The 12610-nt window shown below is 50.6% G+C and overlaps 2 protein-coding genes across 2 annotated transcripts; one reads left to right on the top strand and one right to left on the bottom strand.

Annotated features, from left to right (window-relative positions):
• Nucleotides 1–230: 230 nt before the first annotated feature.
• LOC100900052 (coiled-coil domain-containing protein 186) lies at nt 231–2215 on the top strand. Its single transcript, XM_003739892.2, has 2 exons — nt 231–1255; nt 1390–2215. Exons 1-2 carry the CDS (start codon nt 231–233, stop codon nt 1982–1984), a joined length of 1620 nt encoding a protein of 539 aa, XP_003739940.1. The 3' UTR covers nt 1985–2215.
• A 125-nt stretch (nt 2216–2340) lies between these two features.
• Nucleotides 2341–3478, bottom strand: Spase22-23 (Signal peptidase complex subunit Spase22-23). Its single transcript, XM_003739857.1, has 3 exons — nt 3184–3478; nt 2867–3029; nt 2341–2712 (listed from the first exon to the last, which is right to left on the bottom strand). The coding sequence occupies exons 1-3, from the start codon at nt 3324–3326 to the stop codon at nt 2479–2481; spliced, it is 540 nt and encodes a 179-aa protein (XP_003739905.1). The 5' UTR covers nt 3327–3478; the 3' UTR covers nt 2341–2478.
• Nucleotides 3479–12610: the final 9132 nt, after the last annotated feature.

Here is a 12610-nt window from a genome sequence, read left to right on the forward strand (position 1 = left end):
CTCCCCAATGATACCGAATGGATTTCTGCGAGGGGAACATCGATGAATGCGCGCCGTGAGCTTCTCACTTCTCGTGGCGGAATCGGCTCCCGGGGCCGACAGCAGATCCCGACCACCTGCGCGAAAGCCCCAAGTTAGCGCAAAGTTCCGATAGCGTGGCTAATAATTAGCGAAACATATTCCATGCGGAAAGTGTTCTCTATGAGCAGTGAGATAGCTCAACTTCCAATATGATGTGTTCGCAATTAGCCGGAAGTGTCAACCAAGCTCACACGGACCTCGAGGATGACTCCAACCGTTCGGACATCGAGCCCGAGTTGAAGGAGTCGTGTGAAGAGCAAGCACAACAGGGGAAACATGAGCGATACGCGACTGAAGCTCCCAGCAGTGCCGAGAAATCCCCGTCGTCCAACGATGGCATGTCCGAAGTCGGGCTCGAAGCCGACGAGGAAGTCGAGAGCTTGAGCATACCGCGGAGAAATTCCGAAACCGAAGTCCTTCTGAACGGACGGATATCGCGCTGCACAACTGAGAGTCATTCCATGCGATCGGATTCAGATATAGATCTGTCGTCGGATGAGAACTCCGCGAATCGGCAGTTGCAGATGAAGCTCCTGACTTTGGAGCGACGTCTCACCGAAGTGACCACCGAACTAGCAGAAGAGAAGGAACGCCGAATGTGCGACACCGCTCACTTCCAGAAAGACAAGGAAGAAACTCTTCGGAAACAAGAGCTGCTCGTCCGAGATTTAGAACGAATGAAAAAAGAGAAGGAGGCCGCTGTGATGAAGTACGCCAAGAGCGAACACGAGGCGATCACGGCGACAAAGTGTAGAGAAGCGTCCGAGAAGAAATTATGTGATATGACTAAGGAACGAGACGTTTACGTGACCAGGGTTCGCGCTCTGAATCAAGATTATGCGAAACTGCATTCGCGGCTTGAAGCTCGGGCTTCTGATCTCAACAAATTGGAGCGCATCATCGACCGCTTGACGGACGAGAAGTCCAGAGCTCAGGAGCGTTTACATGACCTCGAAAAATACTGCGATAAACTATTAGCCGAGCAACAGCAGGAACTACTGAAGACAACGACAGAGCAATCCCTTGAGTTTTCGACGAAGTTGGAGGAAACCAAAGCCCGATTGGCTGAATGTCAGAGAGAACGAGACGAGCTCTACACCAGAGTTACTCATTTGGAGGACGCTAATCGAGCCCACCACGAGAACTTGTCCCTTTCGCAGATCGAAATAGAAAGGTGAGTTGAGTGGCTAAGCCCCTCCGCGGGAATCATCGCAGTCGCTCGCAGCACTCGCGTCAGCGTTGCAGTTTTCTCCGTGATCGCCGTCGATGGCAGGTTCCGTGTTTAACCGAATAAATTCGTGATTTCAGGTTGAAAGCAGGCTTGGAGCAAGCGATCGAGGACCACGCCAACTGTCCGAACCGTGAGGCTGAAAGTCTGCAGTTCACCCAGCAGCTTACAGAACGCACTCTCAAGAGCCAGGCTGAGAACGAGCAGCTGAAAGCACAAATCTCGCTGCTGACTGAAGATCTAGACTCTTTCAAGGAGAAAAACTTCAATCTCGATCGCGGCTATGCGGATGCATCTGAAAGACTGCGAATCACGAGCAACGAATGCAAATGCCTAAAAATCAGACTGGCTGACACGGAACGTGAGCGGGATACCACTCAGAGGAGGGTGCGCGAACTTGAACACGAGAAACTATCGGTGAAGAGAAAGAGCGAGCAGAATGTCAAGCAGCTCAGCAAAGAGCTCCAGATAGCCCGCAAACACATCGACGAGCTAGACTCGAAGAGCGCTCCCAAGTCTAACGGGAAGGAAATTCTCCAGCTGGACCAGCGGGTTCTCGTTGAACGAATCGTTAAGTTGCAGAAGAATCTGGCTCGGAAGACGGAGAAAATCGAGTTTCTGGAAGAGCACGTCAAAGAGCTGACGGCGGAGGTCAACAGGAAGCGTACTCGATGACGTTGATAGTGTGATACCGAGTGTAAATAATACAGCCAGCGCTCGATGAAGTAAACCGCGATTCAGTGAAAATTTTGAGCGAGTCAACCATTGTCCTGGTCCCGCCCGTCGGTAGCGAAGGTTAGTCGAAGACAGGGCGGATGGTCAATGGAGGTTACTAACGAGTTTACTGAATCGAGCGCTGACGGTGGTCGTTCAAAATAAATTATCGTTTCAATCTCTGAATGGAGAGGAAAGAATCGAATCTTTTTCCTACACGCACAAGTTCGTTGATTAGGGACGATGAACGAAACTATTTTTCGGATGTTCATGGAAGGTCTCGGCGAAATCCTTCACAGGAACGCTATACTCAGCAGTTTTTTCTTACAAACTCCTCCGGTGGAAATTTATTCAACGTCGAAAACATAAACCTCTCCTCGAGCTGCGTGTTTCCGTTCTAAATATAATACCAATATGTTGACAGTATCCCTAATTCACTCAATATATACACATCATCACGCTCGGGCGCCTTTAGCGTACTCTGCGGGGAATATGAACGTGTGTTCGCCTTGCCCTGCGAAATTCGGCAGGAGTCCTGCATTTGGGATGACGTTCCAATTCAATGAAAGTTTCACCGGAGTCTGGCGCAAACCTCGACCATCGTCCCAGAAATAGTATTTACTGTGGACGTTCTTTGCGCTGACGATTCCGGACTGCCCTCGCTGAATAATTTTGTCCCATAAGACAACCTGGAACGAAAAACGATATAGCTCATAGTTTCCGCTCGTTCCAGAGTGATGATTGCGGAACTCTCGAGCACGGATAATGCAGCGCGGATGTTCACAGTCTGAAGCCAACATATGGCTGAGGCGAATGGGCAAGATGCTCGGGCCGGAAACTCACCTGGTTGATCTGGTTGTCTTTGGTTTGATACTCGGCAGCGAGGTAAACGAAAAGTTCTTTCACATTCCAGTTGAAGAGATCGGTGAGGTTAGCGTCGATGTCGAAGGTAATCACTCCGAGATCCAATTCATCGCGTGAAACTGTATAATCCGGAACACTTTTCCTGTATCGAGAGAGAAATTCATTCGAATTTACTCATGACAAGTCGGAAATAATTCTATAGGACTCATCGAAGGAGAGTCGGTTCGAAATACTCTGACATGGAATTTCTATCACGTTGGAGACACAACAGGGCTCATGTTCCGCCTGGAACTCACACAACAACTTTCCCGGTTCCCAGTTTGACATCGGTTGTATACTGGTGGAAGGCGGTCGATAGGAAAAACAAGAAAGTCATTGCCGTCAGTGAACTGAGGGTGAACGCGAAAATTGCGTGGAGCCGCGTCCATAATGAGTACATCTTCTCTCAGTCGAGTTCGTTCGTCGGTGAGCTCCACTTGTGCAACCTCAACTACGTGAAATCTACGAAGCAGACTGGAATTTCAGAACATTGAGGGAGACCGAAGGAACGACACGTCAGGAGAATTGGAGTCCGTCGATTTTGCTGCACCCGGAACCGGGACTTCCGCCGAACAGACCGCTCCGCCACGTATATGGAATTGGCCAATGTGCCGGTCGCGGACGCGGTCGCGCGATTGTTCTTGGGGCTGTCGTCGACGGAAGACGGAGAGATCGAGCGTTCTGAAGCCGTGAGACCGAATCCACGAATACAATGGCAGAGATCTGCTCCCGGAAGTCACGGGCACGGCTCGGGCGCACGGAACCGGCTCGCGCTACTGCAATGGACAACTGTTCAAACCGAGCTGGCCGCGCTGAAGCACCTGATCAGGGGAGTGAGTCGACGGGAGGACATTCATTCCTATGGTCGAGGACGTAGCTATCGCCGAGCTCCGCAATGTTGTTGGATCCGAGCAATTCGACACAGCAGCGAGAAATGAGCAATAGAGATTTTGAAAGAAGAGACAGAGAGCTCTTGTGAGAGCTTGTCACTTGTCAGCTGAGTAGAGCAACATGAACAGAATCTCACCGATGATCTTTCTCCGATGCGTCTGAGCCGAACAGGGCGGCCAAAAGATGAATCATCTGGAATCCATCGACGTTCGAGGGCTGAATAGACTGAAGAAGCGTCTAGCGTCTAGTCTCCGATAGGACGGTAATCAAGGTCGGAAACATTCGCACAGGTGGATAAGCTCCACGAGGGATCCCACCAGCAGGAGAATTTCCAAAAACTCCAAGTTTGCCCGAGTGTTGCTAGAACCTTATCGAGTGTGTCCCCGCTGCGGTATGGATCAGGAGACGTGATTGACGCAAAAATGGATGTCGGGCTCTCGCCGCCGTCCACAACTTCCAGGACTTGGTTCTGGGTATTCTTTACGCAACACATTAATTTTATTCCGGAACTAGGCGGAGGAATGCTGATGAGTGGTCAGCCACGTTCCCCGTCTTTCGTTGCGAACTTCATATGTATCGCATCTTCTCAGGTGCAAATCGAGTATTCGAGATTTCGATCGACCTCCGCGGCTTTTAGAGAAGTATGATTATCGCATGGCTGACGGCATGCTTAATGTAATCGCCGTCCGCCGTAGTTACTTTCGCTTTATCGAAAACGCATGGCGCGACCGCATTGAAGAGCTCACTGGCCAAAGAGGATCCCATATCGAAGAACCTTCCGCGATATCTCCAGTGAGAAGTGTGGTTCAGCAGTCTCCAAGCTGATACGATCCGCCCGAGAAAATCGAAAACTATCGATGTGGGAGTCGACTCTGGAACTATCAGGCCGCCATTCGAGGCAATGAAAGCGTATCCGATGTTCGTGCACATACACAGGAGCCTCGCGAGCTCGACGAGGGCTGCAAAGATACCGGATCAGGGGAGGATAATTACACGATTCCTCATTTTAAAGCTGGGAGAGGACTCTAACGGGTTTAAACTCACTCCACAGAGGAGCTTCGGGGGTGAGGAGCTTGCGATATCACTGGGAACATGAATGAATGAGGAGAAAAGCATGAAAACTCAAAATTCTGACCGAAAGCGGGAAGCTTGAACTCCGTTGCGATTTTAATAACATTCCGCGGTCCGCATTTCCTGAAGACGGACGCCGCAAAACCCTGCGCCCTGAATGTTTCGACAGGATCGAATATCCTCAGCTTCTTGCACTGATCGAATCTTGAAGCGTAGTAAGGATCGCTCCAATTGATTGGCTTCATTTTCATGCCCCTGCCAGGCCGGGCTGCGAAAGAATTGTGATCAATCAGCGACAAGGAGAACAGCAGAATCATTCGAGCACACCGTGAACTGAGGAGCTCCATCAAAGCACTTGAACTCTTGATTAGAAGCGAAGCGGGTCCGTCGGGCAACGAGCGCACGTTTCTTTGAGATTCGAAATTCCGAAAAGAAAATGGAAGCTTCCAGTTCTGAGGGCGTATGAGGAAGGTTTCGAAATGTTCGGAGCAACCATCGATTTGAACAGCTGCGCCCTGCGCCCCATGAAGCCACCCGAGTGCGCATTTCCATTCATCTGCTCGTTGAATGGAGGTCTACAGCAGGATCAAGTCCGTAACCAAGGCAGCCCGATTCCGAAAGATATCTCTCCCAGGTCTTCTCCCTCCGAATACCCGAACTCCTTCGCTACGGAGTTAGCCGATTCTGCGATTGGGAGCCCGACACTCCTTCAACCAGCTCCTTCAATCAGTTTCGATTTTCAGTCAAGATGTGTACCCGCCATTCGCGGATCGCCGAGATTGAGGCAGAAAGGAAACCTGATCAGTCTGCGGTGCATCCGCGTTGTTGCGGCGGGGCATCGAATGCAGAGCGCTGGATCTAAAAGCCCCAAGTTTTCCCCTCATCGAGCTGTTCTCCTCGAGGGCGCCGTCGGAGACCGAGCATCGCTGATTCCCATGATTAATTTTTAGCGGTATTTACGCGTAACCATGGTTGTGAGGTGGAAACCGTCGAGGCCTTCCCGAGATACGTCATCCTTCTCTAGACTATCGGAGTCCATCAAGACTGAAAAGAGCTCATTGTCATTCCGGAGGTGCTATGCTTGAGCATGGACGCGGCTCGGACGATATGGAAATCTTGGAGGTATGTTGGATGCGGCACCTGCTGCGTTGCAGCGGTCTTCTTGTTCGAGATATTCTGGACGACAGAGAAATTCGATACGGAGCTCCTCGACCCGATAAGGTCCGAGCTCCCCCCCTGGAGATTCTTCAAATCCACTTACGAAACGAACGAGATCGAAGAGAGCATCGTCGCTTCGATCGTCAGCCGTGTAGAGAGACAGCTCGCGTCGAAGAACGATCTGCAGATAGAATTCGTCGACTGCCGCCTGAGACTCTGGTTCGAGACATCGCTCCATTTGGTTCTCACGAGGGACCACAGGAATTTCGCTGATGATGACAGCTTTGGTCACGATCGAGACTCCCTGCACAAGCGCAGAGCGGTTTTCTTCTGCTACAACAACACCGCAGAATTCAGTGATCTGAACCTCGCGCAGGCTTTGATGACAGCTGATTCGAAACTTCCCCGCGGGAAATCCGCCACGGACTTGCTGGTCGTCATTGCCCGCGGTGAGCACCGGATATCCATCGTCAGGAAAGAGATACAGATCTTCCCGAACTACTTCAAGGGAATCATCTTCGTGAATGCTTCATCTCACATCGAATCCTCCCCGGTGCTTACCTACATCATGAATACATTCCGCAAGATTCCATTCGGCTTCAAGATAAACTTTGAAGATTCCAAGAAGACACACCGGATCGATGAATGTCTCCGTGATTGGTTTTCCCCCGACAATCCGAAGGCGTGTCCCCATTTGCCCACCAAGAGGCAAATGATAAGGAACGCGTTGCGGTATAGCCCTTGGGGGTATAGAATCCATTTCTCCACTGACCTCGAGCCTTGCTTGAACACCTCTCAAGACTTCTTTCTTTCCAACCGTATCGTAAGAGACCCACCCAAACTGGCATCTTTCAAAGACAATGACGTGACCGCTCACGGTTTCGACGAACGTGAATCCACCTCAGAGAATCGCGGACATGTTTTCAATGCAGCCACCCTCACCATGATGACCCTACTAGGTTTTTCAATCTGGTTTCTGAGTGGTGCATCATTCACCGATGCGTTCCTGGGTCTTCTCTGTGCAGTCTCGAGTTCTGGAAAAGTTATTGAGAGAATTAAAGGCAGCGTCACCATCGCGGCTTACTCGTGGATTCTAGGAAATATGTTTTTCTCCCTTTTTCTTGTGGACGATATGACCTCAACAATCAGTGTGCCGGTCGGATCGCGAGTCGCGGAAATCGAACAGTGTTTCATCGGGTATCGCTATATCGGCCAAAAACTCTACAGAATCATGCCGATCGAGATCTTCACCGGTTTCATCACCGTGGCAAAGGCAGAAGCAAATTCGAAAATAATCGTCTGCGGCTCTCGGCTCCAATTCGCGGAGATGCAACGCCTTCTCAATCTCCCCAACTCATATCGTATCCGCTTACGGAAGACCGATGTTAAAAGAGTAATTTTCCCGATAATAGACAATCGAGTTCCTGATCTGCTCCGGCAGCTCTCGATTGGCCTGAAGATATGCGAGCTTGTGCCCGGTCACGCTGACAACGGCGAATGGAATGAGTACGCTTTGATACTACTTCAATTCGACCTTATAAAGGCTCTGCATCGGAAAAATCAGAGGGACGTCATCTCTTCTACGGAATCTTACCTCGAGAAAAGATACGGATGCTGCACCGACAGGAAGAAAGTCAATAGGGAATTTCAAACATTCCTAAACACGCTCGGAGCGCGCGGGAACGTCTCGAAACGATTGGGGAATAGCTTCCCGACCGAGTTCTTGATCGTCGCCTTCTCCAGCGGCGTAGTGTGCTTCATAATCGAAGCCGTCATGAATTCTTGTACCTCAGGAGTCGGACCGGAATGGAGATTGCGGTTCTCTCGTCTGTTGCAGCGCTCTCGAGATCAGGTTTTCACCGTGGACCGTTTTCCCAATAGGCGGCGCCGCGTTCAGATTGCCCCTGGTGAGCTCGCTTGGTGCGAAGTCGTGTGAGTCCCCCACGAGGATTTTTCCAGGAGTTTCAACGCGTTTACTCTAAGAGGAGCGTCTATCGATTTCACATCCGCTGCAGCGAGGGCTCTTCTCGCATTGGAGTGCTTCCCACGATCGATTTGGAGGGTCTGAACTCTTTGCTCGCACGATTTAGCCGAGCTTTGCGGTGATATTCTTAGATTGTCGCTATCTTTCGCTCTTGTAGTCGGGATGTATCCGATTTCTCGGCCTCTGCCCAGTTGCACGGATCGAGGAATCGATCCCGACGTTTTGTGCATTGAAGCACGATCGAATTTAACTCCTGATCTTGGTTCGGGATTCCCGAACAACGCCACACGCCGGTCGACTTGCGACTCGCGATTCCGAAATCCGAAACCTCTCAAGACAATGACGGATCTCCGAGATGCCACGAGCATCCGTCTTTCGCCATGAACTATACAATGACTGCGGCTCGCTGATTTCTATTTCCATATTGATGAAGCACCGAATCATCAAGATGATTCGGCATCAATGCGCGGAAAGGATCAAGACTCCTCCGCGGAGCGGATCGCCGATGATTCAAAGCATTCCTGATACCGCGGCGGACCACAAATAAGAACTCGCATTCCGGATTCCTACTTATCAGGAGGTAGGAACAGAAATCGGGAACAATGACACGCAGAGCGTTCGCCCTCCGAGATCAAATCAGTAGCCAAGCGGAGTTCCATATGTTTCAGTTCGTCAATTTTGACGTGAAAACGTCTTTAGTATGGCTTTGAGGGGTCGGTCGAGTGTACTTCGTCCTCTGTGTAACGAAATTTGTCCAACTAAGGAGGCGTGTAACGTCGCTTATGCGGCACGGATTGTGTTCTCGTTCGTCACCACTGGTAGTAAATTAACAGAGGTTTCTACGATTTGATTCTGGCGGAGTTAGGTCGTCGCTCTGGACATCCTCCATAGCTTTGAAAGGACCCCTCAGAAGCTGAAAATACGCATAAATAACATTTTTCCTGGTCGGTGAATCAGAACCCGAAGACTTGTCACAGGCAAAAAGATAGGCCACGATGGAGCGCACCCGATAGAGTATGGATTCGAATACAGGACACCGAGGAGGGTGCCAAGCTGGGCAGAAGTCACACCTTCTCGACCCAACCCGACATGGTGTCTGCTTTTCTGTACAGATCTAGCTTCAAGCCTCATTCCCTCATTTGGTTTCCGACGACGATGTACCAAATATATCACTTTTGGCGAATGGCAATTTCCACGGCGGCGGAGTGTCTCTATGCTTGAGGGAGTATCCTCTTCTTGATAATGTTGTCTCATCCGCAGTCCTCAAGATGAGGCTGGAGCTCGAAAGGAAACGAACGGCGTATAGGAACACGAACGGCCCGGCTAAGGAAGCGAACACTAATGCCAACTTGCTGAGCATGGAGCGCGCTGAAGGAACAAGCGATGTCGCTTTCGTCCTTCTCCCTCCAGATTGAAGTCCAACGTGCATCGCCTAGATCCAAGCCCTTGTGACAGAAGAATGAACGAATGATTCAAATAAACTATTGATCTCGGGGCTCGGGGCCCAATTCGTTTAAGACTCCTCTTCGGAGACCCCTCATAGCTCTAAATATTTTCCAGAAATCGGTACACTGGGTTTTCGTTTGTTGAAGAGTTGACTATATCACAGGAACGCCAATGGAGGCTTCCGGCACAATCTGTCATCCATATAGAGATCCATCGGTAGCCACGGAAGCTAGATTAAGGTTCCCGTACCTAATGTTCTCTTCGCGATGGTTCTCGCTTCGGAGATTCATGGGCCCCTCTGGGGAGGATTAGAAAGACGTTTTCACGCCAACTCTACGGTACTGTCCTAGACATTACCACCGTGAATTTTTTTTGTTACTTGGAGCCTGCCCCCCCTATGCGTCGGTATTAGGATTCTTGCTCTGCTCCGGCTGAGCTCCGTCGGAGTCCTCATCGACTCCCTGAAAAATAAATCCAAATAGTTCCTCAATATCCCACAATCTGTGACCTTCCCATCGAGTCAGAGGAATGCATTAGTCTCAAAACATAAGGAGGTTGAGAAAAGAGAATTGCCAGAGGAACTTTGGAGCTCCAGTTCTCCCAGATATCTCATCCGGATATCGATTGAAAGCCCGGTCATAGGAAAGAGCTCGGGGCGAAAATCAGTGGAAATCGCAGGGGGACAAGGGACTTGGGAAAAAATAGGATAGAGTACCTTCCTCCCTCCTGGAACATGCTGTGCACCTGTGTTTCATGCATTTCACCGGCCGTGCGCATAATCCTCCGTCGGGATCTTGTACAAGGATTTTCGCATTTCCTCCTACAGTCAATCTGCACTCGAGCATCCATTCGAATCGAAAGGAAACAATCGAATCCGTTTATTCTGCGACGACTCACCGACCCACCAGGGGATGGCATCCCACACTTTTGCCGTCCCATCATGTCGACCGCCACTGGCGAGTGAGAGAAGGGTTCTGGGGGATGTTTCAAAAGTTTTTCTTCCCTTGAGTTCCTCCTCGGAGGACCGCATCGGAATGGGAATTTACCGAATAAACGATTATGACTGAGTCCGCGCGTTCAGATCCTTCAAATCGATCATCGAGGTGAGCCGATATATCGTTTCGGGAAATAAGGGTCCTAAATGGAGGAATCGCGGGGTTGTGCCGCATTTCGGATCCTCGCAGCTCAGATCATATCTCCAGGGAGATGATTGATGTCAGAGGCGTCGCTCAATAGCAAGCGGTCCATACGAGGTTTTACGGAATCCCCAGGGGGCCTTGTCGGTGTCTCTTATGTCATATGTCAATGGCGAGTGGAACGAGTACTCCTTCATTCTATTCCGATACGCCCTGCTGGAAGCTCCGCTCAGAGATGATGAGAGAATGTTTCTCAATAAGTCAGCTGAATAATTTCCTCGAATTGAAATACGGCTGGTGCGGCGGCAGGGAGGAAATGAGCGAAGGCTTCCTGAAATTTCTCGCCGCTCCCGAAGCAGACGGAGAGCCTCGAGACAACTGAGAGACTACTCCCCGGTGAAATTTCAGATGGCAGTTGTTCTCGTCTGCTCGGTCATCTTTCCAGCTGGAGTCTTTATTCGATGTCTTCACCGGATCCGATCGGAGCCTGGAACTCAGCGCCGCCGGGCTCCGTGAAGCTTCCGCCCACATCATTTCACGAGGAAGAATTCGCTCTACCGACTTCGCGGCATACCATCTGATTCTGAAGTGATTTTCGAGTCGGAGCAGAGTCATCGAATTGAACTCTCAATTTTTCAAGCTCCCTGCTCCCTGCCTTCGCGTGCAGAGCCGTGTAGAATTCCACGCCGTCCGCGCGGGGAACGGCCGCGCGATCCGCGCGATGACGCCCCACTGACGACGACGGTTTGGGATCTGAGAGTCCTCAGCAACTCATAGCATAGAGTTCAACCTCAATCGTCATCCTATTATCGCGAGAGAAGATTGCGGAGGAGGAGTAACAGAACCTCTGGAAATCCGCAACGATGACCATACGATTTCTTGAGACAACGCTTGGTCCGATTTTTCCCTGAGGGATGGAGGTTGCGGGAAGGAAGGCCTCGAAATCGCAGTGCTCTACGGAGCATGGATACACTCGAGCGGATCAGGTCCGGGGTTTGACCTTCGGGTCGCGCTACTGTCCATAAGCTCTGAGGAAGCTGACCAATCCGCTCGCCTGTCGTCTCCCAGATGAATTTCGCGCTGGTATCATTACACGCTCGAATGGATCGTCCGTTCGCATGTCATACGCTCAAGCCACCCGGGACCGTCCTATCCGGACATTTCTTCGAAATGCGACATAATCCGGACTATTTTCTTCTCGGAGGAAGATATTCTCTAGCAGAACCCATTTGTTTCCTATGATGATACATGTTTTCGATTATGTAGCCTCCTCCGCGAGTGGCCCGAATCCGAGATCATTGAGCCTTCTCCAATTTTCTCGATAGACGTCGAGCTTAGAGCGAGAGATCCGATGATTGAGAGTGTCGAGAATCCCACGCGCTACTATAGATAATAATTAGGGATGTGAATTTTTCGCGGACCGCCATTTTTCCGCGAATTTCCGCGGAAATTTCCGGCTACTCCTCATAGAGTTTCAACGGGGCCGCGAATTTCCGCGAATTTGGCGGAATTTTTCCGCGAAAAATTTTCATCCCTAATAATAATCCATCGCCTATCATCGTCCGCGACCGCCATGCCGCAGCGTCAATCAGAAAAAAAATTGAAAGGACGGAGACCTGCACGTTGCGCTTGAGCAGAGACAATAATCGTCATCATCACTTTCCTGAGCTTACTCGGCCCTCAACTTCGCTTAAGTCTGGGATCTGGAGCTCACTTTCGCAGTTTTTCAGCCCCTTCCCCCGTTCAACGGTCACGTATCTTGAATATACCACTCCCGCCGTTCTGCGGGGAACGCCGTACCTCCGTATCAGAGAATTGCGAGTCTGACTCCACCCCACCACTGAGGCGAAGGCTTTTTCTTCTCGGAGCATCCGTATGAATCTGAGTCGGACTGCTTCGACCTTGCATGAGCCACTTAGCGTAGGCCGGTCGTCTTGCTCCTCCCTTCAGTTTTTGAAAATTCCGCATCGCGGAGAGCGAGAGGAGCCAGATCTGTTT

Source organism: Galendromus occidentalis, unplaced genomic scaffold (assembly GCF_000255335.2).
Source record: "Galendromus occidentalis unplaced genomic scaffold, Mocc_1.1 scf7180000076600, whole genome shotgun sequence".
Taxonomy (NCBI): Eukaryota; Metazoa; Arthropoda; class Arachnida; order Mesostigmata; family Phytoseiidae; genus Galendromus; species Galendromus occidentalis.

Coding starts and splice junctions, on each gene's coding strand:
- LOC100900052 (XM_003739892.2), top strand. CDS start 231: ATGATGTGTTCGCAATTAGCCGGAAGTGTCAACCAAGCTCACACGGAC. Junction 1,256..1,389: donor TCGCAGATCGAAATAGAAAG/GTGAGTTGAGTG, acceptor TCGTGATTTCAG/GTTGAAAGCAGGCTTGGAGC.
- Spase22-23 (XM_003739857.1), bottom strand. CDS start 3,326: ATGTACTCATTATGGACGCGGCTCCACGCAATTTTCGCGTTCACCCTC. Junction 3,030..3,183: donor GGAACCGGGAAAGTTGTTGT/GTGAGTTCCAGG, acceptor CTCTCGATACAG/GAAAAGTGTTCCGGATTATA. Junction 2,713..2,866: donor AAGACAACCAGATCAACCAG/GTGAGTTTCCGG, acceptor TTTTCGTTCCAG/GTTGTCTTATGGGACAAAAT.